Source organism: Armigeres subalbatus, chromosome 3 (genome assembly GCF_024139115.2).
Source record: "Armigeres subalbatus isolate Guangzhou_Male chromosome 3, GZ_Asu_2, whole genome shotgun sequence".
Classification (NCBI taxonomy): domain Eukaryota; kingdom Metazoa; phylum Arthropoda; class Insecta; order Diptera; family Culicidae; genus Armigeres; species Armigeres subalbatus.
This window is the reverse complement of record NC_085141.1, coordinates 391,808,680-391,831,357: the sequence shown is the minus strand read 5'-3', so window position 1 is coordinate 391,831,357 and position 22,678 is coordinate 391,808,680. Positions and strand designations below refer to the sequence as shown.

Sequence of the window (22,678 nt, the reverse complement as noted above, 5' to 3'; positions counted from 1 at the left end):
TTTCAATATACACTGGTCTGTCCTGTGATACGTATAATGAAGCAGAAAAGGTTGCTATCACTTTGATCTCTCCTTGTAATGCATATGCGCGCAACCTTTTATCTGAGGAGTAGCATAGATCAAACACCGTGTTCAATTTGGACTTATTAGATAGAATCTTATCAAGTGTTTTTCTTGTTACGGTATTTACTTGAGCCCCGGAATCTATGAAAAATATAACAGCTACACGCCCTACAACGCAGGCATCTTCTTCTGTAGGTAGTTTTGTGGAGGGTACTGCGCATATAACTTCCTCAGTTCGGTTACCTCCGTTCCCTCCGTTTGACGTTATCGGTGGGAACACTTGTACCACAGACAAACAGACATAACACATTGAACATTTACTTATTAAATTCACCGTCGTTCAAACACTAACGACATCTGTTGATTTCAGTTAGTTGGGCAAATCACGAACCAGATGGCGGTAGTGATCAAACGTCAAACTCGAGCAAAAACGATACGCGCGCCACGAGTGATCGATTGGCCAACTAATGATTATTTGAATTGACCAGCAAATCAGTGAACGATGGAAATTTGACGAGTGTTATGTCTGTTTCTTGTACCTAGAATTTGAAGTGTCCATTATTAGGGCGAACCCGGATAAAAAATATCATTGAAAAACAATAAATTTTATTGCTACAGCACCATTTAGTACATAATAATTACAATTGAATGTAATGGAAATTTTACAATAAAAGTGCATAAAAATTTATTGTTTTGCACGATAAATTGAATGGTAAATGGGACTTTTACAATAAAAAATAGGGGTTGTTATGTATCTTTACAATAAAAAAATCGAAAATTTTCCATACAAAATTCAGAGCAAAACAATTGATTTTACGGTTCTTCAATTGGATGATTTCTATAGACGAAACAATAGAAAACAATGTGTTTTAAATGTTTTTCCTCACTTTTTTTATTGTTTTACTATACAAGTACTATCCAGTTTTGAGCGGTAATGGCCGTCAACTTGCCTGCGAGTTAGTCTCTGATTTTACGTTTGTGGATGTCAACTGCACCCACCGTTCCGAACATTCTGAACGATGTGGCATATAAGAAGGTGCTGATGAAATGAACGCAAGCCTTCTAATAGACTAACGCAAAATGAACTCCCCCAAGAAATTATGACGTTTGAGCGGGTCGCATAATGAACGCAAAATGAATTTTTGTTCGATAAGACGACCCGCTCAAATGTCAAAATCCATCGGGTGAGTGAATTTGATGAACTCCTGCACAGGTCTATATACCACATTGATCAAAATGCTCGGAACGGTGGGTGCAGTTGACCTCACAAACGTCAAACTAGATACTAACCGCAGACAAACTGGCAGCCATTACTGCTCGCGGAAAACTGGATAGCATTTAGAATGAATTACACTCCAGTACTACAATGGAAATACAATACAATTTAATGTTTTACAATTAATTTTTCTAACAGAGAAAAAATCACAGTTTTTGTTAGATGCAAAAAATACTGCCATCCTTACCAAACATCATTACAATTTGTAATTGGAAACAATCACTACATTTCTTAAAAAATAAACTGAACTAGTAAAATTTTTTTTTTCACCATTTACCTTAAATATTCGAAGGTTTCATTTCAAAATAAATTAAGATTAACTTATTCTACATAAAAAGAAACTCTTGCACTTGTTCTTCCTGGAGCACACGATTGGCATTTTTCATTCGTAGTGACAAACCCTCTTCGCCCTCCTCGTCACGACGCTTGGTGGCTCTGAAGCAAGAATTCATTTCACTGTACTGTCGGTTTCTGGTGATCCATACTCTGGCGGTTTCTCGTGGTCCAACCAGCTCAACCTAGAATATAAAAAATCAAATTTTGTTCAGGATTATTTTATTTGTTCCTAATGAAGAAAACTTACCAACTAAGTTGAATCTAACACCGGAGCATATATTGCGATTCAGGATGTTGACACTATGCGGTGCTGCCGGAAATACACGTCGAACACCATCAAGGAAAATGATTGTTGCGGATGTCCAAGTGGGAATCAGAAGTCAGCTGACCTGATCTGCCCTTCAACCGTTTGGCCAGCGGCTTCCAACATTACCGCAACAGAAAACACTTTTACAAACACTGTCTCTTTCCGAAACTTGTTTCATGTTTTGGTGCGGAAGAAAACATGTCAAATCGCCAGCATACACACTCAACGGAAACTACGAAATACTCAAATAAAAGAAATTAAAAATTTTAAGTTTATTAAAAAATCGATAATATAAAAGAATAATAAACATCTCGTAAAGCATAAATTGATGTTAACAGAATATAAAAAAAAAATGAAAAAAAACATTTTTGTTCAAACAATAGAGTCAATTGAAACTTTACTGTTTTTTAACTGTTGTTTATCATGAAAAACATATTCGAGGAATCGTTTATTTTTATCTATAAAATGATTTTCAAAACAATGGAATAGAATAGTTTTAACATTCTGTACATTTTGATAAACAATACAAAAAACAATACAAATATAATAGAAATGTATTAGTAACATTTTAATGTATTGTTCTTATAATGTGCCTACAATAAAGATTTTTTCTATCGTCAAAAAATTACAATGAAATTACAATAGATGGTACTGTGTACCATAAAATTTATAATATTTCAATGACTTATACCATACAAGTCACTGTAATTTTTTATCCGGGAAGCCAGAGTAAACGCGACGTGCGATGCGACGCGACGCGACAGTGCAATTTGACAACCTGTTGGTAATGATTGTTATTCTTTTACGTGAGTCGCGTCATCGCATCGCTCGTCGCGTTTACTCTGGCGGGCACCTTATGCTACCTCATCTAACTCTTTACTTGAACACCATCTGATACGTAAATGTTTTTCCTTATAGAAATCATTGCTTAATATAGTTTTTTAATTCGAATCAATAACATAACCCACGGCACGGCAAATGCTGGGTAAAGCGTACCATTGGTACTTCGCGTACCTGAAGGAATAAAATGGACCCCATCTCGCGGTCCTTAGCCTCTTAGCCAGCAACTCCTATCCCTACCTCCCCGTGGTGCTGGCCGGGATACGAGCAACCTTAGGGAAGATCGGGTAACCAACCCCGGTGGGAACTATGGTCGTATGCTGACAGGGAAGGGGGGGTTTGCTCCTCTCCGGAGGTACAAATCTTATTGAGCGTCTGTTCTCCATGTCATGCTGATCATCCATGGCGGCTGATCATCGTCCGAGTGCCACGATGTCAAAATCATCATAGGAGATTTGAACGCTCAGGTTGGCCAAGAGGAGGAGTTTAGACCGACTATTGGAAAGTTCAGCGCTCACCGGCTAACGAACGAAAACGGCCTACGACTAATTGATTTTGCTGCCTCCAAGAATATGGCCATTCGCAGCACCTACTTCCAACGCAGCCTTCCGTATCGGTACACCATTGCAGACAGAATCACAAATCGACCACGTTCTGATTGATGGACGGCACTTCTCCGACATTATCGACATCAGGACATATCGTGGCACTAACATCGACTCTGATCACTATCTGGTGATGGTGAAACTGCGCCCAAAACTATCCGTCATCAACAATGTTCGGTACCGACGACCGCCGCGGTACGACCTAGAGCGACTGAAGCAACCTGATGTCGCTACTGCATACGCGCAGTATCTCGAGGCAGCGTTGCCGGAAGAGGGTGAGCTCAATGGGGCTCCTCTCGAGGACTGCTGGAATACAGTCAAAGCAGCCATTAACGACGCAGAATGACGATAAGGACGGGAGCATCTTGACGGGCGAACGTGTGGTGATCGAAAGGTGCAAGCAGCACTACGGGGAACATTTGAATGGCGCTGAGAGTACAGGCAGTGAAAGTCAAGGCAGCGGAGGAGATGACTACGTCAGTTCAGCGGACGATGGAAGCCAACCAGCCCCCACCTTGAGGGAAGTTAAGAATGCCATTCAACAGCTAAAGACCAATAAAGCAGCTGGTAAGGATGGTATCGGAGCTGAGCTCATCAAGATGGGCCCGGAAAAGCTAGCTACTTGCCTGCACAAATTGATAGTCAGAATCTGGGAAACTGAACAGCTACCGGAGTAGTAGAAGAAAGGGGTTATATGCCCCATCTACAAGAAAGGCGACAAGCTGGAGTGTGAGAACTTTCGAGCGATCACCATCCTTAATACCGCCTACAAAGTGATATCCCAGATCATCTTCCGTCGTCTGTCACCATTAGTGAACGAGTTCGTGGGAAGTTATCAAGCCGGCTTCGTTGACGGCCGCTCGATAACGGACCAGATCTTTACTGTACGGCAAATCCTTCAAAAATGCCGTGAATACCAGGTCCCAACGCACCATCTGTTCGTTGATTTCAAGGCGGCATACGACAGTATAGACCGCGTAGAGCTATGGAAAATTATGGACGAGAACAGCTTCCTTGGGATCAAAGCAACGGTGGATGGTGTGCAAAACTGTGTGAAGATTTCGGGCGAACACTCCAGTTCATTCGAATCGCGCCGGGGACTAAGACAAGGTGATGGACTTTCGTGCCTGTTGTTCAACATTGCGCTAGAAGGTGTAATGCGGAGAGCCGGGTGTAACAGCCGGGCTACGATTTTCAACAGATCCAGTCAATTTATTTGCTTCGCGGATGACATGGACATTGTCGGCCGAACATTTGCAAAGGTGGCAGAACTGTACACCCGCCTGAAACGTGAAGCAACAAAAGTTGGACTGGTGGTGAATGCGTCAAAGACAAAGTACATGCTTGTGGGCGGAACCGAGCGCGACAGGGCCCGCCTGGGAAGCAGTGTTACGATAGACGGGGATACCTTCAAGGTGGTCGAGGAATTCGTCTACCTCGGATCCTTGCTTACGGCTGATAACAATGTCAGTCGTGAAATACGAAGGCGCATCATCTGTGGAAGTCGGGCCTACTACGGGCTCCAGAAGAAACTGCGCACCAAATGTGTCATGTACAAGACGTTAATAAGACCGGTAGTCCTGTACGGACATGAAACATGGACAATGCTCGAGGAGGACTTGCAAGCACTCGGAGTATTCGAGAGACGGGTGCTTAGGACCATCTTTGGCGGTGTGCAAGAAGAATGAACCATGAGCTCGCCCAGCTCTACGGCGAACCCAGTATCCAGAAGGTAGCTAAAGCCGGAAGGGTACGATGGGCAGGGCATGTTGCAAGCATGCCGGACATCAACCCTGCAAAGATGGTGTTTACTTCCGATCCGGCAAGTACGAGACGACGTGGAGCGCAGCGAGCGAGATGGGCAGACCAGGTGCAAAACGACTTGGCGAGCGTGAGGCGTATACGAGGATGGAGAGATGCGGCCTCGAACCGTGTATTGTGGAGTCAAATTGTTGATTCAGTGTTATCTTTTTAGATGTAGACTAAATAAAAGAAAAATAAAATGAGGAGCATAGGAATAGCGTACGATCCAGATTTTTTATTTGAGAATTTAGGAATATGGAAATAAATGATTTTAGAAATTTAGAAATATTGTTAATTAAGAAATTAGGGATTCAGAGATTCATGAACATGCGAATTTGGAAATTAATGGATTTATAAATTAAGGCACTTATGAATTAATGCATTTAGGAATTTGTGAGTTGACGAATTTAGGAATTTAGAATTTGAATTCTTAGTTACCTTCCAGAACGTTATAATGAAGCTCGTTTAGAAATTCAGCCTGAAGCCTTTCAGCCTATCGTGTTCCGAATCAGTTTTTTTCCAACTTTAATACAAGTGCGATAGTTTTGTTTTTATGGCTTGTTATGATTCGAAGAGGTGTTTTGCCTTGTTGTTCGTTATCTATTGAGAGCGATTTCTGCAATCCCTGTGCGGGGTTATTTAGAGAGAAAAGGCATAAAAGCGGTAAAATCAGGGGTTGTTCTTCTTGCCCCATTTTCCCCTAATGAGGATTTCTCATAAGAAAATCAGTTTTATGCAGATTGATAATTTATCCATGTTTCAGATTCATTAATTTATTTATTACATTTTCCCTATACTAAGTTGTTGGACATTTTGCAATGCTAAGTTTGACTACACTTTGAACAGTTCGTGAGTTTTCGAGAGCAAATAGCAGAATAGTGGTTCAAATATGGGGAGCTCATCCTGCCCATAACCCCTGCTTCTTAGGAGTTGCTATCTTTGTGAAAAAAGATTGAAAGATTATATTATTCCATCCCTAAGCCTTATAAATACATCTCCGAGCCATGTGTCTTGGTGTGATGCGCTTTTAAGGACGCCTTCGTTTGAAACGCCTTGCCACACAGCGGACACATTTCTTCCGGTGCTTCCTTAAGGTGGTTGGTGGTTTTCTGATGCTGAATCAAATTGGATACCGTAACGAATCGTTTACCACAGTCCGGCCTGGTACACACGTAGGGTCGCTCGCCAGTGTGGATTCGCTCGTGCGCGGTCAGCGACCATTTGAATAGGAAACTTTTCGAACATTGTGCACAAACGTGCTCCCTCTTCGTCGAATGGGACATTATATGGGCCTTGAGATTCTTTTTCAACACAAAGGATTTTCCACAAATCTCGCAACTGAACTTCCGCTCACCGACATGCACGGAATCGTAGTGGCACCTGAGCTTACCGTTTGTGTAAAATTTAAGATCGCACAAACTGCACGCAAATGGCCTGTCGTTGGTGTGAGTTCGCATGTGAACAGACATGGCCGTAGTTTTAGCACCACAAACAGAACAAATTTTTGCAGTGGGAGGTTTACGCGTTCTAGGAGCTTTTGGCGGTTTGTTATAGACTATGATTTCGCCTCCGTCCTCAATGGGGATAAAGCCGCCGTCTTCTAAATAATCTTCCTCCATATACTCGTCTTCTTCTTTGATTTGTTCCGGTAGTTTACCAATTGAAATCGCTGTGGTTGCAACATCGTTTTCCTCTTTGATCCTGATAACCTGGATAGTGGATAAGCATTCACAAATGAAACAAGAATCAAATGATTATTTGGCAATACCTATTGAACCATTGTATGCATCCGGCCGACAACCAGTTAATCATTTTATGCCGACAACCAGTTATTACCTCCAATATTTTATATCGTGTCAAGAAAGATGATTTACATGATCAACGCTCAATGTGTCATACCAAGAACAATCTTTCATTTGTGAGGAACTATAGGTAGTAATTAGGCTAAGAAACAAAAGTAATTGTAAGATTAGCGTGCGTCCTTCCGTAATCCGATATAAAGCATTGTACTAACTAGTTATCATACACAATAAAATTGCAATAACAATAGAATGGGTGGCCATTTACGTATACAAATATTAAATATAGCTCAAAGAAAACCCATCATCAATAGCGGAAAATACCACCCGAAACCATCGTTTCCTTAACAGAAAATATATCCATTTACAATTTTAAAAGGCGCTCAAACCTCATCATTATCCTCCCCGCCATCTGACTTCAGCGGCCTATCGCATTCAATTGGTGACTTATCTCGATCGGTAGTGTATTCCTCGTCTGAATAACGATCAACGACCGGTGAATCCGACTTTGTTTCTATTGCTTTCAAAAGCAGTGTCATCGATTTTTGGGCGTTTCTGCGAAAGTGGTGTACGGAAATCAGCGAATCACGGCAGCCAATACAGATAAGTTTGGGTAATGGGTCGTTGGAGGGTATCTGGGAAAAGAAATTCCCCTAATCGCAATTACTTCGGAGTTTCATGAGCAAGCTATTGAACCAACCTGTATCTGAAGTATCATCAATACGTTCTTGATGATCGGATTGAGGGCCATCACATCATCCGTAATTTTGTCATAAATACTATCCAACTCGTCAGCGTCGGAGTTTAAGCAAAAACGACACACTTTAAAGTTGTTCTTTTGAATACTTTTTATCCTATCAGAGGACATTTTTAACAGAATTTGGTTGCTAAAACTTTCAATCAATAGAAACGACAGAAACAGTCCAGCAGCGTCCTGATAAATAATGTGCGGAACAAATTAAACGAATTGAAAGAGCAAAACAAAACACAAAGTAATACACGATAGATGAAAACATGTATCTGTGAATTATTTTTAACTCAGCGATTTACGAAATAAGTAAATTTTACCTAGTGTACACGCAAAAAAGTCATTTTTGTTTGGGGTCTTTCACAAATAACGTAACGGTGAAGAGGGAGGGATGGGGTCAAGCCGAGCGTTACGATCCATACAAAAAATGAAACCTGGGGGTCCAAAATCACCAGAATTTTTAGCGTTACTTAATTTTAGAAAAAAAAAACCTTTACTCAATTGGCGCTTTGATGTTGCATGAAGAACGCTCAACTAAACTGTATTATAAGCATCCCGGATAAAAAATATCATTGAAAAACAATAAATTTTATTGCTACAGCACCATTTAGTACATAATAATTACAATTGAATGTAATGGAAATTTTACAATGAAAGTGCATACAAATTTATTGTTTTGCACGATAAATTGAATGGTAAATGGGACTTTACAATAAAAATAGGGGTTGTTATGTATCTTTACAATAAAAAATCGAAGATTTTCCATACAAAATTCAGAGCAAAACAATTGATTTTACGGTTCTTCAATTGGATGTTTTCTATAGACGAAACAATAGAAAACAATGTGTTTTAAATGTTTTTCCCCACTTTCTTTATTGTTTTACTATACAAGTACTATCCAGTTTTCCGCGAGCGGTAATGGCCGTCAACTTGCCTGCGAGTTAGTCTCTGATTTTACGTTTGTGGATGTCAACTGCACCCACCGTTCCGAACATTCTGAACGATGTGGCATATAAGAAGGTGCTGATGAAATGAACGCAAGCCTTCTAATAGACTAACGCAAAATGAACTCCCCCAAGAAATTATGACGTTTGAGCGGGTCGCATAATGAACGCAAAATGAATTTTTGTTCGATAAGACGACCCGCTCAAATGTCAAAATCCATCAGGTGAGTGAATTTGATGAACTCCTGCACAGGTCTATATACCACATTGATCAAAAATGCTCGGAACGGTGGGTGCAGTTTGACCTCTCCACAAACGTCAAACTAGATACTAACCCGCAGGCAAGTTGGCGGCCATTACTGCTCATGGAAAACTGGATAGCATTTAGAATGAATTACACTCCAGTACTACAATGGAAATACAATACAATTTAATGTTTTACAATTAATTTTTCTAACAGAGAAAAATCACAGTTTTTGTTAGATGCAAAAATACTGCCATCCTTACCAAACATCATTACAATTTGTAATTGGAAACAATCACTACATTTCTTAAAAATAAACTGAACTAGTAAAATTTTTTTTTCACCATTTACCTTAAATATCTGAAGGTTTCATTTCAAAATAAATTAAGATTAACTTATTCTACATAAAAGAAACTCTTGCACTTGTTCTTCCTGGAGCACACGATTGGCATTTTTCATTCGTGGTGACAAACCCTCTTCGCCCTCCTCGTCACGACGCTTGGTGGCTCTGAAGCAAGAATTCATTTCACTGTACTGTCGGTTTCTGGTGATCCATACTCTGGCGGTTTCTCGTGGTCCAACCAGCTCAACCTAGAATATAAAAATCAAATTTTGTTCAGGATTATTTTATTTGTTCCTAATGAAGAAAAACTTACCAACTAAAGTTGAATCTAACACCGGAGCATATATTGCGATTCAGGATGTTGACACTATGCGGTGCTGCCGGAAATACACGTCGAACACCATCAAGGAAAATGATTGTTGCGGATGTCCAAGTGGGAATCAGAAGTCAGCTGACCTGATCTGCCCTTCAACCGTTTGGCCAGCGGCTTCCAACATTACCGCAACAGAAAACACTTTAACAAACACTGTCTCTTTCCGAAACTTGTTTCATGTTTTGGTGCGGAAGAAAACATGTCAAATCGCCAGCATACACACTCAACGGAAACTACGAAATACTCTAATAAAATAAATTAAAAATTTTAAGTTTATTAAAAAATCGATAATATAAAAGAATAATAAACATCTCGTAAAGCATAAATTGATGTTAACAGAATATAAAAAAATGAAAAAACATTTTGTTCAAAACAATAGAGTCAATTGAAACTTTACTGTTTTTAACTGTTGTTTATCATGAAAAACATATTCGAGGAATCGTTTATTTTTTATCTATAAAAATGATTTTCAAAACAATGGAATAGAATAGTTTTAACATTCTGTACATTTTTGATAAACAATACAAAACAATACAAATATAATAGAATGTATTAGTAACATTTTAATGTATTGTTCTTATAATGTGCCTACAATAAAGATTTTTTCTATCGTCAAAAAATTACAATGAAATTACAATAGATGGTACTGTGTACCATAAAATTTATAATATTTCAATGACTTATACCATACAAGTTACTGTAATTTTTTATCCGGGATCATAAGCCTCATCTCATGAAACGTGAGAAAAATATCGATTTCTATTTTCATTAACACCCTTATTCTTGTTTACGTACGAACGCGCTTTCGAACGAAAGTTGATGTGCATTCTCGTTTACGCCAGCAAAATCAAATGGGGAAACGATTCGAACGAACTGCATTCGTTCGTCCGTAAACCAGTATAGGGGTGTAAGGGTGCGGCCAGAGTAGACGCGAAAAGCGATGCGAAGCGAAGCGTCCATACGATTTGACAGCTCCTTATTTTTGATTGTTATTCCTTTGCGTGCAATTTTCGCGTGGCGTCGCGTAGACGCGTCTACACCCAAAAAAATCTGCACGTTCTTTCCACCTGAAAAAATACGTAGATTTTTTCCACCTGAAATTCACGTAACTTTTACCTGATTTTCCGATAGAAATTTCATTCTACGTGAAAATCAGGTAAGTTCTACCTGAGTTTTGGATAGAATTCACCGGACACGTAAGTTTCACCTGAATTTTCTGAAGCATTTGCAGCTACGTGCGCACGTAAAATGTACCTGAAAATTCAGGTGGAAACAACGTTTAGATTATTTGGAGTGTACTCTGGCATTCACCTAAGTCTCTTATACACTCAGGGATCAAACAAATCTATAATAGTATGACAACAAATCTTTTTTTATATTTCCAAAGTTTAAACTACACGCTTAGATCAATTTACCTATTTATGAGTACTTGATTCACCCATATTTGGGTATTGCACATTTCACTCATATTATGAGTAAAATATACCGAGAAAATCGGTAAATTTCACCCATATTGTTGACAAAGCGACCTTACCCATTTATGAGTGAATGAGATTACTCATATTTGGGTGAAAAAACTGTCTTTGTGTTTGTTGTTTTTGTTGTCAAGTTGCAAACATAATCCAAGACTCCGAGATCAAACCTGAAAACTGTTCCGTTCCGGGTCCGGCGGCTCGTGGACCAGTAAATGTAAGTCAACATATAATTCCGAAGATTAATATTACATCTTCTTTTTCACATTATTATTTTATAAATTCTAGGTATCAAATAACCTTTCTTGCGAGTGGTGCCAGAGCGTCATATGCGACGGTGGAGCATCCACAACGGACCCCAACCCAGCAGTGCAGCAGTCCTCCTTTATCATCTCTCCATCTGTAGGGACGCATCCTATTTTCTACAACGGGTGCATCCTATTTTCCATCACTGAGTATAGCATCAGGAGGCAACAACCTAAATTCATTCATCGGAAACATTCAAATGCCCGGAGCAGCTTCGTTGAAGTCCAGCGTGTTCTGTTGCCTATCCACCACATTCAACGAATTCAGCTGCAGTGGAGAGCTTGCACCTGTTATGGAATCCAGAAACCACACACCCTGTTAACAGGTAAGTTTGAATTATTATGCATGCTTCTAACATGCACAAAAACACTCCTTTTTCCACCTTGCAGAAATATAGTCCGCCGGAACGAAATGACATCCTGCTCAAGAGTACTCAAAAATGTATGGTCCACCTGATTTGCAAGCCAGCGGTACCCACCCCATCAACAACCTTCGGATCGACTCTATCAAAATGTAAGTTGTAATGATTCGTGACTCTAACCCTCTCTAACCCTTACCATGAAACTTCATATCCGTCTTCTTGTAGGGACGGAAACAGTCATAGAACCAGATTATACCCACATCCCAAGATAGTGCTTGCAATCTTCGTGGATCGCACGCTTCTATCTACTTCGGCAATATCCAAGGAATCTGGCGATGGGTATAACTGCAGACACCCCATTCGACGATGACAACGAAGGTGGAAATGGTACCACCATAAATTATGTACACAGTTGTATATACTAATGGACCTGATGGTGGAACCGCGGATACTGTGTCGAGCAGAAGCGGTCGAATGGAAGTACATCGTTTAGGGGGAATATGCCCAAACAATCCTAAAGATCGATTACGTAAAGAGATTGTTCTTCCGCCTCAAAGTAGATCGTTCGATATTGGATTCCAAAAGCAATTAGCTCCAATTGCCAACACTGGTACCTTGAAGCATCTTGAACTGCGGAGGAGGGCTGCTATGCACTGAACGATACATCGTTGGAGGCAGAGAACGACGTTTTGGCAGTGGTCACTGGATGTGTCTTGGTATTGCCGACCAGATATGGATGCACCGGAAAGTAATGATTATCGCGATAGCGCGTTCGAGACCTCCGAGATCTAAACGATTTAGATTTCTGATTCGCACGGAAGAAACAGTCACCATTTCAATAATTACAACGATCATTAACATTTATCTCATCACGATCGTCTTCGAGACGAGAATGGGCATATGTAATCCTTAAACTTTCGTCAATACAGCAACCGGAAATCTGACGCATACTGCTACTCCATGAGGAACGGCTCCTGCTTTTTCCGGACCAACAGTAACCAGTAGCAACAATATGGTGTGCCACTTAGTTTTTTTACGATTTAAATCAAGGATTTTGTACTGTATCGATTTGAAATACTATTTATTTAAATAAAAATATATTTTTACTTTGCTTAATCCGACAATTTATTCCAATATTTTGAATGTCCCAAGCAAAAGCAAAACAAAGAAAAATTACACAAATGTGGGTGAAATTTACCAATAAACCGCTGTCATTCAAGTACCTATTTATGGGTGAAGTTTAGGGGAAGCCGGTTTACTCATATATAGGTAAATGACGATTTACCCATAAATACGTATGTGTACTTTTTGGCGATTATAGGTATTGTTCACCCATATTTAGGTGAACTGGAGTAAGCGTGTAGGCGTAGTTTAAAGAGTAATCTATTGAAAATTATAGGTTAATCTATCACTGAATTGTGCAATTGTATTTTCTAATGTATTGGTTGTTCTGTAAAATTTTCTGAAGTCACATTTTTCTCCGACTGCTGTTAGCAAGGCGGTCATTTTCGGTGTCGTATTAGTTTCAGCGATATTGATTGTTTTTCGGATCTGTTACGGCACTCTTTACTGCAACTGAAATAACGATCCGCGCGATTACCAAATAACATGGAATAATTATTCAAGCACGGATATACGAAGGCACAAGTTGAAGGTAGGTCTCAAAAATGATACACAACGAAAATACAGCTTATTGTGCTTTGATTTTAGAAAACTATGAGACTCCGGTACTTAGATCGTTTCAACAAGTTTCCGGCGGACCGTGAGAGTAAGTTGTGAAGATGTCATGTTGTAGTCACGGACGGAATGCCAGGAAACATCCTACGCCAACCAAAACATATTGTGAAGCCGTCGGGAAAATTAGATTGGCACGTCAGAAGATCAATCTCCGGCGCTGGATATGGTTATACGTGGTTATATTGAGAGGAATTTGTCGTTTTAGGCGAGGTATTTTGGGGCTAGATAAATATAAATGGGTCATTTGTTTTCTTGCGTTGCTCATATATTGCCTCGGTATAAAATCTTTTGTAGCACTTTTTTCCTTATAACCCATTGGGGAATAAAATGTTGAACGAAACAATTTTCTTGCGTCTTTTTATTTTTGTAAACTATCGAAAAATCAAAACAAAACAAAATTAAGTCGACAAATACTATTATCGATAACGTCGATTTATACTATTATCCGTATAAATTAAAGCTATACTAACCAAAGTATAGTCTGCGTATAATCAAAGATGGGGTCAACCAGGCAAATAGCGATTTAGAATGACTTTTAATCTATTTAGTATAGATTTTTCTCAGAGTGTAGCTTATATAGCTATAGCACAGACAAACAGACATAACACATTGAACATTTACTCATCAAATTCATCGTCGTTCAAACAGTGACGACATCTGTTGATTTCAGTTAGTTGGGCAAATCACGAACCAGATGGCGGTAGTGAGCAAACGTCAAACTCGAGCAAAAACGATGCGCGCGCCACGAGTGATCGATTGGCCAACTAATGATTATTTGAATTGACCAGTAAATCAGTAAACGATGGAAATTTGACGAGTATTATGTCTGTTTGTCTGTGGCTATAGCTATCCTATTATGAAGTTCATAGGAGGTATCTATAAAAAAATAAAACATAATATTTGTCTCATGATTTTTATCATTACTCTTAATGTGAAACAGTCATAAGACAAATCTTATGAAATCATACATTCCCAGGTAACCATTAAGCACTTTAATAAGCCTTATTTAAACCATATAACAACATTTCAGTGCCTAAAAGCTTTATATATAATTTTCAAGTGCTAATTAGCAGTATAAAATTCAAGCAGTAAAAGAAGCCGTATATGGGTATACAACGCTCCGATATAAGCCCTGTGGATTCAAGCCGAATAAGGGAATTATTATTACCAATTTAGAGCTACTATCTGTGACGTTTGGGTAGAATCAATAACAATAGCACCTAGAATTTTATAACCTGTCTCTTTTACTCGCATTGGAAATATTATTTTGTCAATCTGTCGTGTATGATAATGATAATAATATCTGCATCACATTGCATGCAAAATGCCAGTCTGCCAGATTAATATTTCATGATCAGTGAATTTATTCTACGGCAATCTAGGTATTTATTAATATTCACCTGAAAGCAACCCGTGAGCAACTTGACGTCTCCAGTACATTGTCAGTGTACCCCGAAAAATTGGTTCAGGTGGTTCTGTCAAACTTACTTATATCGGGAGCGTTTCCCGATTATGGCGTAAAAGGTTAAAGATAAACCTAAAAATTTTTTTTATTATTGTTAATAACACAATTGCATTACTCATTAGTTATTTTGGTATAGGCTCGTAGATACTCAAGCATTACGTGGCTGGGTGCTTAAAAATATAGATATAACTACAACGTGGTTTGTTGCTGGATTATTCGAAACAACTTTTGTTTTGTGAAGTATTAATGGGTGAACTGGGCTTTTGTCAATCCAGGTAATTAAAGATCTTTCGTGTTTGATTCAAGCATAATTTGTTTCTGTTGCAGACTTGCAGACTTGCAATCAGTATCACGACATTCGAGTTCCTACATGCAATCGAACATTGTTGAAAAATGTCTGCCTAATGGTTCGCGAGATGGTTCGGATGTTTTCCTGCGATTATGTTCTATATGTTCCCAGCCTCGGTGTATATCAACCAAAACTTGCAACTACACGATCTTCTGTAATGATATGCTCCCCGATTTTGTGTGATTTATGTATTTGAATCTTTTTTGTGGAAATAAATGTATTTGTCTTCAACTCTCATTTTTTTGTTTTCATCTCCAACAAAATATCAAACCAAAACAGAAATGATCAAAATATTCATCATTACTGACCATTTCGGTAATGATTAAAAAAATTACCGAAGTGCTCGGTAATTTTGACATTTCATGGGATGAACCAGTTTACCGATCGTTCGGTTGTTTCGTTATTTACCGAACAGGTTACCGAACGTTCAGCTGTTGAGAATTCGGTAAACGAATTAAGGCTCCCCCAAACCTAAGCGATTTCATCGCCGCGACGGCGACAACTAGTCGCCGCGATTCTATCGTTGGGTCGCTGCAGGCAATATTCTATTTACGCTTCCATACCAACGGCGACAGAATCGCTGTCGCCAAGCGATAGAATCGCGTCGCGACTGTCGTGTCGCGTGTGTTTGGGGGAACCTTTACCGAAGTCGGTAATTTATTCTAAGTGTGTACAAAAGATATTTTAGTTACTAGATAAAGATTGTCGCTGTCGTCGCTGTCCGGAACATCTTTTGCTGGCGAGGATAGGGGAGCTAAATGTCAAAGAAGGAAAATCCATACGATTTGACAGGTATGTACCACACATGTTTCGGACAGCAGAACAAAGGGAACCGAAGCGACAATCTTTATCTACACTGAGGAAAAAATCTGTATACATTTTATGTGTCGGCTATATAGATATTTGCAATAGCCTCAATCCAATACATTTTATGTGTACTCTTTATGAAATTTTTATTAGTGATGCACATACAACTTATGTATTATTGCAGATGTGTTGCATGAAGATAGATATTATTATTAATTGATATTCTTAATAGGTGTCATTAGCTATTGCAATAGGGCATTATCTTGATCGATCAATACAAATTATTAATAAAAAATATTTATTTTTCATTATTTATTCATTATGCATAAGCAGAACAAATCAAATGTATTTGTTTTCGGTGTTCATTTGAACATTACTACTAACAACACTATGCGATTCTCCTCAGGTCACTGGACCTGATGAAGACTCCGGGTGCTCAGGATCACAATAAGCATTTTGATTTCCCAGTCACATTTAGTCGAGCGCGCAGAAATACATGACATAATCGATGAAGTCGCCTTGATGCAGAAGGAAGTAGTGAACGCAACCCGATTGGAATACTTCTAGTTGTCGCGGCGTGGACACCACGGCATACACCTGTTCGGGAGGGACAACACTTTTCGATCACATTCGCCATCCGTTGTCTATATTAGTTTGCTCATTACGTTACGTTTGCTCAGATGATTACGCTCAGGAGTACAAGTGCCATCCATAAATGCCTGAAATAAAGAAATTTAATTCAAATAAGTCAAATATATTTCAGGAATTGTACAACATCTCATCATGTTTGCACTTTACCTTTAAATAAAGCGATGCAAGAGGAATAATCTCTCGAACGATATTCCGTGCCATTTTTTATTTGAACCGGTTCGAGTCCAGTTGGCTCCTGCATCAGATGCTGCTCTTCTCAGCAGCAGGATACTCCATCGTAGTAGATCGAAATGAATGGCAGGAAATCTTTTTCATAACCTCACGGACATTTTCGGGTGCAATCCTGGCAGCATGTAACCGGAACCTGTGTCGAAGAACAACTTTTCATGTTCCACAAAATTAGTCAACAGCAGAACCAAAGCTGCATAGGAGTGCTTATCACTGATTGGAATGATTTGTGCCGCTCGGAGTGACGCAGGAAGGTCCAGAATAGTTGCGTTAGGAGCGCTCCTTTTTGGAAGATGCTGCCCACGAAATAAGTACACCTGCTGGGGGAGTGAATAAATTGATACTCAGAATTTGTTTGCGAACATCATTTCACATCAGCTTATACTTACCCAGAAATAATCGCCAAGAATTATTTTGCACCCAGTCGGAAGTGTTGTTTTTAAATTAACTTCGTAGAACAGTCAGTTTTGTGCGAAATGTGACCTGGATACTTTTCAGCTCGTCTCAGTCTCGCCATTTTTTTTTTCGCTTCTACTGGTCGACGATCACTTTGTTTCGATGAGTTCCAAGAGAGATCAATAATATCAGCAACAATAATGTTGTTTATGTGTGAGATGTTATGGATTTTTACCATTAGTTCTCACACATATTTTAGATAAGGAATCTAATTGTCGTTTATTATTTAGGATCATTAAGCGTATGTGCATAGTTTTAAAGTCAATTAGGCGCTAATAAAATGTATGGTTAGTGCTATCTTCATGTTTTATGTGTAGCCACACATGTAAAAAAATATTGATTTATTTGTAGTGTAGTAACTAAAATATCTTTTGTTTGTACTGTTTATTCAGGAAAAATCTGAATTAGCGGGAGGCTTTCGTTGAGGTAAAAGTAACCTTACACCTTGGGAAAACTGTGCGCCGGATTTTGGTCCCCACGTCCCGTGTATTTTAAATGGGGCCGGGATTGTGATTATTCGTGCTCAATTTCGAATAATTCGTGCCCAACATAGCATAATATGAGAAACACGCGGGAAAAAAATCGCGAACCAAATTCCCGAGGAGTAAGGCTACCTTAATATGAAATTTTGGATTGGAATATTTCTCGACTCCCTTCATGCAAAAAGATGTTGCAGTTGAAATAATCGTACCGAGGGTTAATTTAAGAATATGCACCGACGATTTTCTGCAGTTAACAAACCCGTTAAACCCGTACATCATTACGTGCAGTGAAAGTAAACTGTGGTGGTTATTTATTTAATTAATATGGCACATCGATTTAAAAACTCTACAAAACTATTCTTCATTACGAAAATAACCATGTTTTATTCTGATCCAAATGTGTACACTACAAATAAATCAATATTTTTTTACATGTGTGGCTACACATAAAACATGAAGATAGCACTAACCATACATTTTATTAGCGCCTAATTGACTTTAAAACTATGCACATACGCTTAATGATCCTAAATAATAAACGACAATTAGATTCCTTATCTAAAATATGTGTGAGAACTAATGGTAAAAATCCATAACATCTCACACATAAACAACATTATTGTTGCTGATATTATTGATCTCTTGGAACTCATCGAAACAAAGTGATCGTCGACCAGTAGAAGCGAAAAAAAAAATGGCGATACTGAGACGAGCTGAAAAGTATCCAGGTCACATTTCGCACAAAACTGACTGTTTTACGAAGTTAATTTAAAAACAACACTTCCGACTGGGTGCAAAATAATTCTTGCCGATTATTTCTGGGTAAGTATAAGCTGATGTGAAATGATGTTCGCAAACAAATTCTGAGTATCAATTTATTCACTCCCCCAGCAGGTGTATTTATTTGGGGGGCAGCATCTCCAAAAAAGGGGCGCTCCAAACGCAACTTTTCGGGACCTTCCTGCGTCACTCCGAGCGGCACAAATCATTCCAATCAGTGATAAGCACTCCTATGCAGCTTTGGTTCTGCTGTTGACTAATTTTGTGGAACAGGAAAAGTTGTTCTTCGACACAGGTTCCGGTTACATGCTGCCAGGATTGCACCCGAAAATGTCCGTGAGGTTATGAAAAAGATTTCCTGCCATTCATTTCGATCTACTACGATGGAGTATCCTGCTGCTGAGAAGAGCAGCATCTGATGCAGGAGCCAACTGGACTGAACCTGGTTCAAATAAAAAAAAATGGCACGGAATATCGTTCGAGAGATTATTCCTCCTTGCATCGCTTTATTTAAAGGTAAAGTACAAACATGATGAGATGTTGTACAATTCCTGAAATACATTTGACTTATTTGAATTAAATTTCTTTATTTCAGGCATTTATGGATGGTGCACTTGTACTCCTGGAGCGTAATCCTCTATGAGCAAACTAATATAGACAACGGATGGCGAATGTGATCGAGAAGTGTTGTCCCTCCCGGACAGGTGTATGCCGTGGTGTCCACGCCGCGACAACTAGAAGTATTCCAATCGGGTTGCGTTCACTACTTCCTTCTGCATCAAGGCGACTTCATCGATTATGTCATGTATTTCTGCGCGCTCGACTAAATGTGACTGGGAAATCAAAATGCTTATTGTGATCCTGAGCACCCGGAGTCTTCATCAGGTCCAGTGACCTGAGGAGAATCGCATAGTGTTGTTAGTAGTAATGTTCAAATGAACACCGAAAACAAATACATTTGATTTGTTCTGCTTATGCATAATGAATAAATAATGAAAAATAAATATTTTTTATTAATAATTTGTATTGATCGATCAAGATAATGCCCTATTGCAATAGCTAATGACACCTATTAAGAATATCAATTAATAATAATATCTATCTTCATGCAACACATCTGCAATAATACATAAGTTGTATGTGCATCACTAATAAAAATTTCATAAAGAGTACACATAAAATGTATTGGATTGAGGCTATTGCAAATATCTATATAGCCGACACATAAAATGTATACAGATTTTTTCCTCAGTGTAGCATTACGTATGTTTTAAAAAGAAACTACCTAGTCATGATGATAGTATCAAATCAACCGCAAGTTCCTCACATCTTATCATTTTATGATAATCAAGTTATGAACTGCCGCGCATGTCGATTTTTGACGATTTTTATTTTCTTTCAGAAATAGGCTTAAAACGAACTCGTCTTTAAGAAAAACTGATAAAATAATAGGCTTTGTTCTAGAAATTTGAAAATTAAAACCCACTTGTGTTATGTTGCTATTTATTCGCATAACAGTCATATTCCAGATTTTGATACACTCTCGCACAAAACATCAATGTAATTATGGTCCATTTGATATTTCCATAGCAATGTATACAGATAAAGAATATTATGCCAAATTTTCTGAAAGATTGCTGGTTTTATCGATTTATTAGATTTTTTTAAATTTCTCCATGTAAAACGAGTTTGAAAAATTCAACGCCATATTCTTCAAGTTGAAGAAAACTGACATAGGACGCTTATGCGGATAGGGACAGTGAAGCTGTATGATAAAGAATAATCATTTATACAGCTAATAAATTTAACTTCTTAGAATCAACTATTAAAACTGCATAGATCAGTAGGAACTCGTTGTTTACAATTAAATAGGCGATATATAAAACAAATTTAGTTTTCCAAAGCGACAAATTTCAACACTTAAAACATTGGAAGTTTTGTTCAGAATCTTTTCATTAACCACAATTACCAATTCACCCTATCCATATGACACTCCTGTCCGTTGTTTGTTGACAACAAATGACGAAACAAAAAAACATGGTTTCTACGGAGGAAAAGTGTGGCGGCGGTGTAGGATGACGCATTGTGTATGTTTCGAAGCGCCATCTGCGATTTGGAAGTGGGTACGCGAAACTAAGCCCAAATGTCAAGTTGTGGGGGGGTTGCCTGAAAGATACTTTTCAGATGGGTTTATTGAATGTAAAAAATTTCCGTCTATAAATAACTGCAGATTGTATCATTTTCAATGCTTCTCGCCCTCGATACAGAGGCAGATGACATCCTTCTGCTTTTTATCCCTTCCCAACAATACATCCAAACAGATCCGTGATGGATCAGATGGTAAACTATGCGACCAACCTAAATCAAAAGCAACAAACACCAGTTCAAGTTCAAGCCCAGAGTTAAATTTAATTGGCAAAAAATCATTGAATCGCCAAAGGGAAGAAAAGAGAAAGAACACATTAAAATGTAAATAAATAAATATTTTCCATTTCATTTTTTTTTCGTTCCGTTCCAACTCGTCTAAAAATTTTGACATTTTGGCATGGGCGTGGAAAAATTGAGGGGGGCAAACACTATATCGGCCAAATAATTCGCCAAAAGCGGCTTTTGAGCAGCACTGATGCATAATTTAATTCTTATTAGCACTGTTAGCAGGTTTTTAATGCGACTATAGAACCGAAAAAATGTCGATTTTAACGGCTTAATGGTTACTTGGGTTAATAACGCAAGAAACCGAAAGTTTAGACAACTCTCGAGTCTGCGATAGAACCATCTAGACTGAATACCAATCGCATCAGAAAACATTACCGCCTCAGTTGAAGCAGCAACAGGCGTAGTAGAACCGATTTGGAGGATCAGAAATGTGAGTATTTTGTGCTTTGTTTGTCAGTATATGACGTTCAATAATTTTTTTTTCAAGTTCGTTTATTTGGTAGGCTCAGGCGTGTATAACACTTTACGGAGCAATATTTCTTTGTGATATATACAATCAATGTCATTTTTTTTTCAGTTAGTAAGAGAGGGATAGGAGCCAGCGTACTCGTGGTGACTCGAGGTTAGTTTACAATATTTAAGGATGGACGAGGCTTAGGATTCGGAATCAAGGCGTGTCTAATAATAATCTTTCAATGTGATACATTTTGCAGAATCTTGTTGCTGTCTCTGAAATCATGCAGAATACCAGCTCATTCGCTTCCAGCACCCTGAAATTTGTACCGGAAATCAAAAACAATCTCAACGAAACAACAATTGATTCGCATGAGCATGAGCATTATGACCGCACAATTCGTAGTTGCTACTCCGTGATTGACTGAACTTGCGAAATTGTACAGAGAACACAATGAATGGGGCTTGGGATTAGCTACCCATTCCCAATGTACACGTTTCGGGAGCTCAAATATTTAAAGTCAATAACGGCGCCGGCCACGTCCTTACGGTCATATAGGAATGGAAGGATTGTTAGTCCGACTCTCGTTGCTACTAGAGACCGAGTATACCTCTGCATCTCCACGATTGTCTTGGGATAGGATATCGTCTTAGTTACAAAGGATAATTTATCTGGATTCACTTTGGTAAGCGATGCGATCTATGGGATGGGAAATGACACTAATACGAGTTAAAAATTAAAAAACATGCACGCCCGGTGGCATATGCAAGCTAAGGAGATTCGCGTTTTGGACGACCGCACGGAAGCGCAGCACTCTGTACTCACTTGTTCGATGGCTACAGCAAACTATTGAAGAACTCGCTTTTTCACGAGACGTTTGGAAACAGCTGATATTACCGTCAATTGACAATTTTTCTATGAAAATGACAGCGTCGGATTTGAACGGTTTGCTCAGCGGTTGTAAACAATAGACTGGGGCCTTTCACAAATTACGTAACGCTGTAGGGGGAGGG

The 22,678-nt window shown here is 38.8% G+C and overlaps 1 protein-coding gene and 3 long non-coding RNA genes across 5 annotated transcripts; 1 reads left to right on the top strand and 3 right to left on the bottom strand.

Moving 5' to 3' along the window:
- Nucleotides 1-1,425: 1,425 nt before the first annotated feature.
- LOC134223910 (uncharacterized) lies at nt 1,426-2,288 on the bottom strand. Its single transcript, XR_009982773.1, has 2 exons — nt 1,923-2,288; nt 1,426-1,857 (listed from the first exon to the last, which is right to left on the bottom strand). It is a non-coding gene; the product is annotated as an uncharacterized LOC134223910 (long non-coding RNA).
- A 3,699-nt stretch (nt 2,289-5,987) lies between these two features.
- On the bottom strand, nt 5,988-7,996 carry LOC134223909 (endothelial zinc finger protein induced by tumor necrosis factor alpha-like). The gene is made up of 3 exons (XM_062703133.1): nt 7,730-7,996; nt 7,419-7,664; nt 5,988-6,939 (listed from the first exon to the last, which is right to left on the bottom strand). The coding sequence occupies exons 1-3, from the start codon at nt 7,895-7,897 to the stop codon at nt 6,214-6,216; spliced, it is 1,140 nt and encodes a 379-aa protein (XP_062559117.1). The 5' UTR covers nt 7,898-7,996; the 3' UTR covers nt 5,988-6,213.
- Nucleotides 7,997-11,171: 3,175 nt separating this feature from the next.
- Nucleotides 11,172-12,759, top strand: LOC134223907 (uncharacterized). The gene is made up of 4 exons (XR_009982771.1): nt 11,172-11,370; nt 11,442-11,784; nt 11,849-11,972; nt 12,046-12,759. It is a non-coding gene; the product is annotated as an uncharacterized LOC134223907 (long non-coding RNA).
- A 4,097-nt stretch (nt 12,760-16,856) lies between these two features.
- Nucleotides 16,857-18,525, bottom strand: LOC134223906 (uncharacterized). 2 transcript variants are annotated; one of them, XR_009982770.1, is made up of 4 exons: nt 18,512-18,525; nt 17,447-17,605; nt 16,977-17,377; nt 16,857-16,897 (listed from the first exon to the last, which is right to left on the bottom strand). It is a non-coding gene; the product is annotated as an uncharacterized LOC134223906 (long non-coding RNA). The 2 variants fall into 2 exon arrangements; XR_009982769.1 differs by lacking the exon at nt 18,512-18,525 and having other exon boundaries at nt 17,447-17,784.
- Nucleotides 18,526-22,678: the final 4,153 nt, after the last annotated feature.

Coding starts and splice junctions, on each gene's coding strand:
- LOC134223909 (XM_062703133.1), bottom strand. CDS start 7,897: ATGTCCTCTGATAGGATAAAAAGTATTCAAAAGAACAACTTTAAAGTG. Junction 7,665..7,729: donor TGATGATACTTCAGATACAG/GTTGGTTCAATA, acceptor TTCTTTTCCCAG/ATACCCTCCAACGACCCATT. Junction 6,940..7,418: donor GCGGGGAGGATAATGATGAG/GTTTGAGCGCCT, acceptor TCCACTATCCAG/GTTATCAGGATCAAAGAGGA.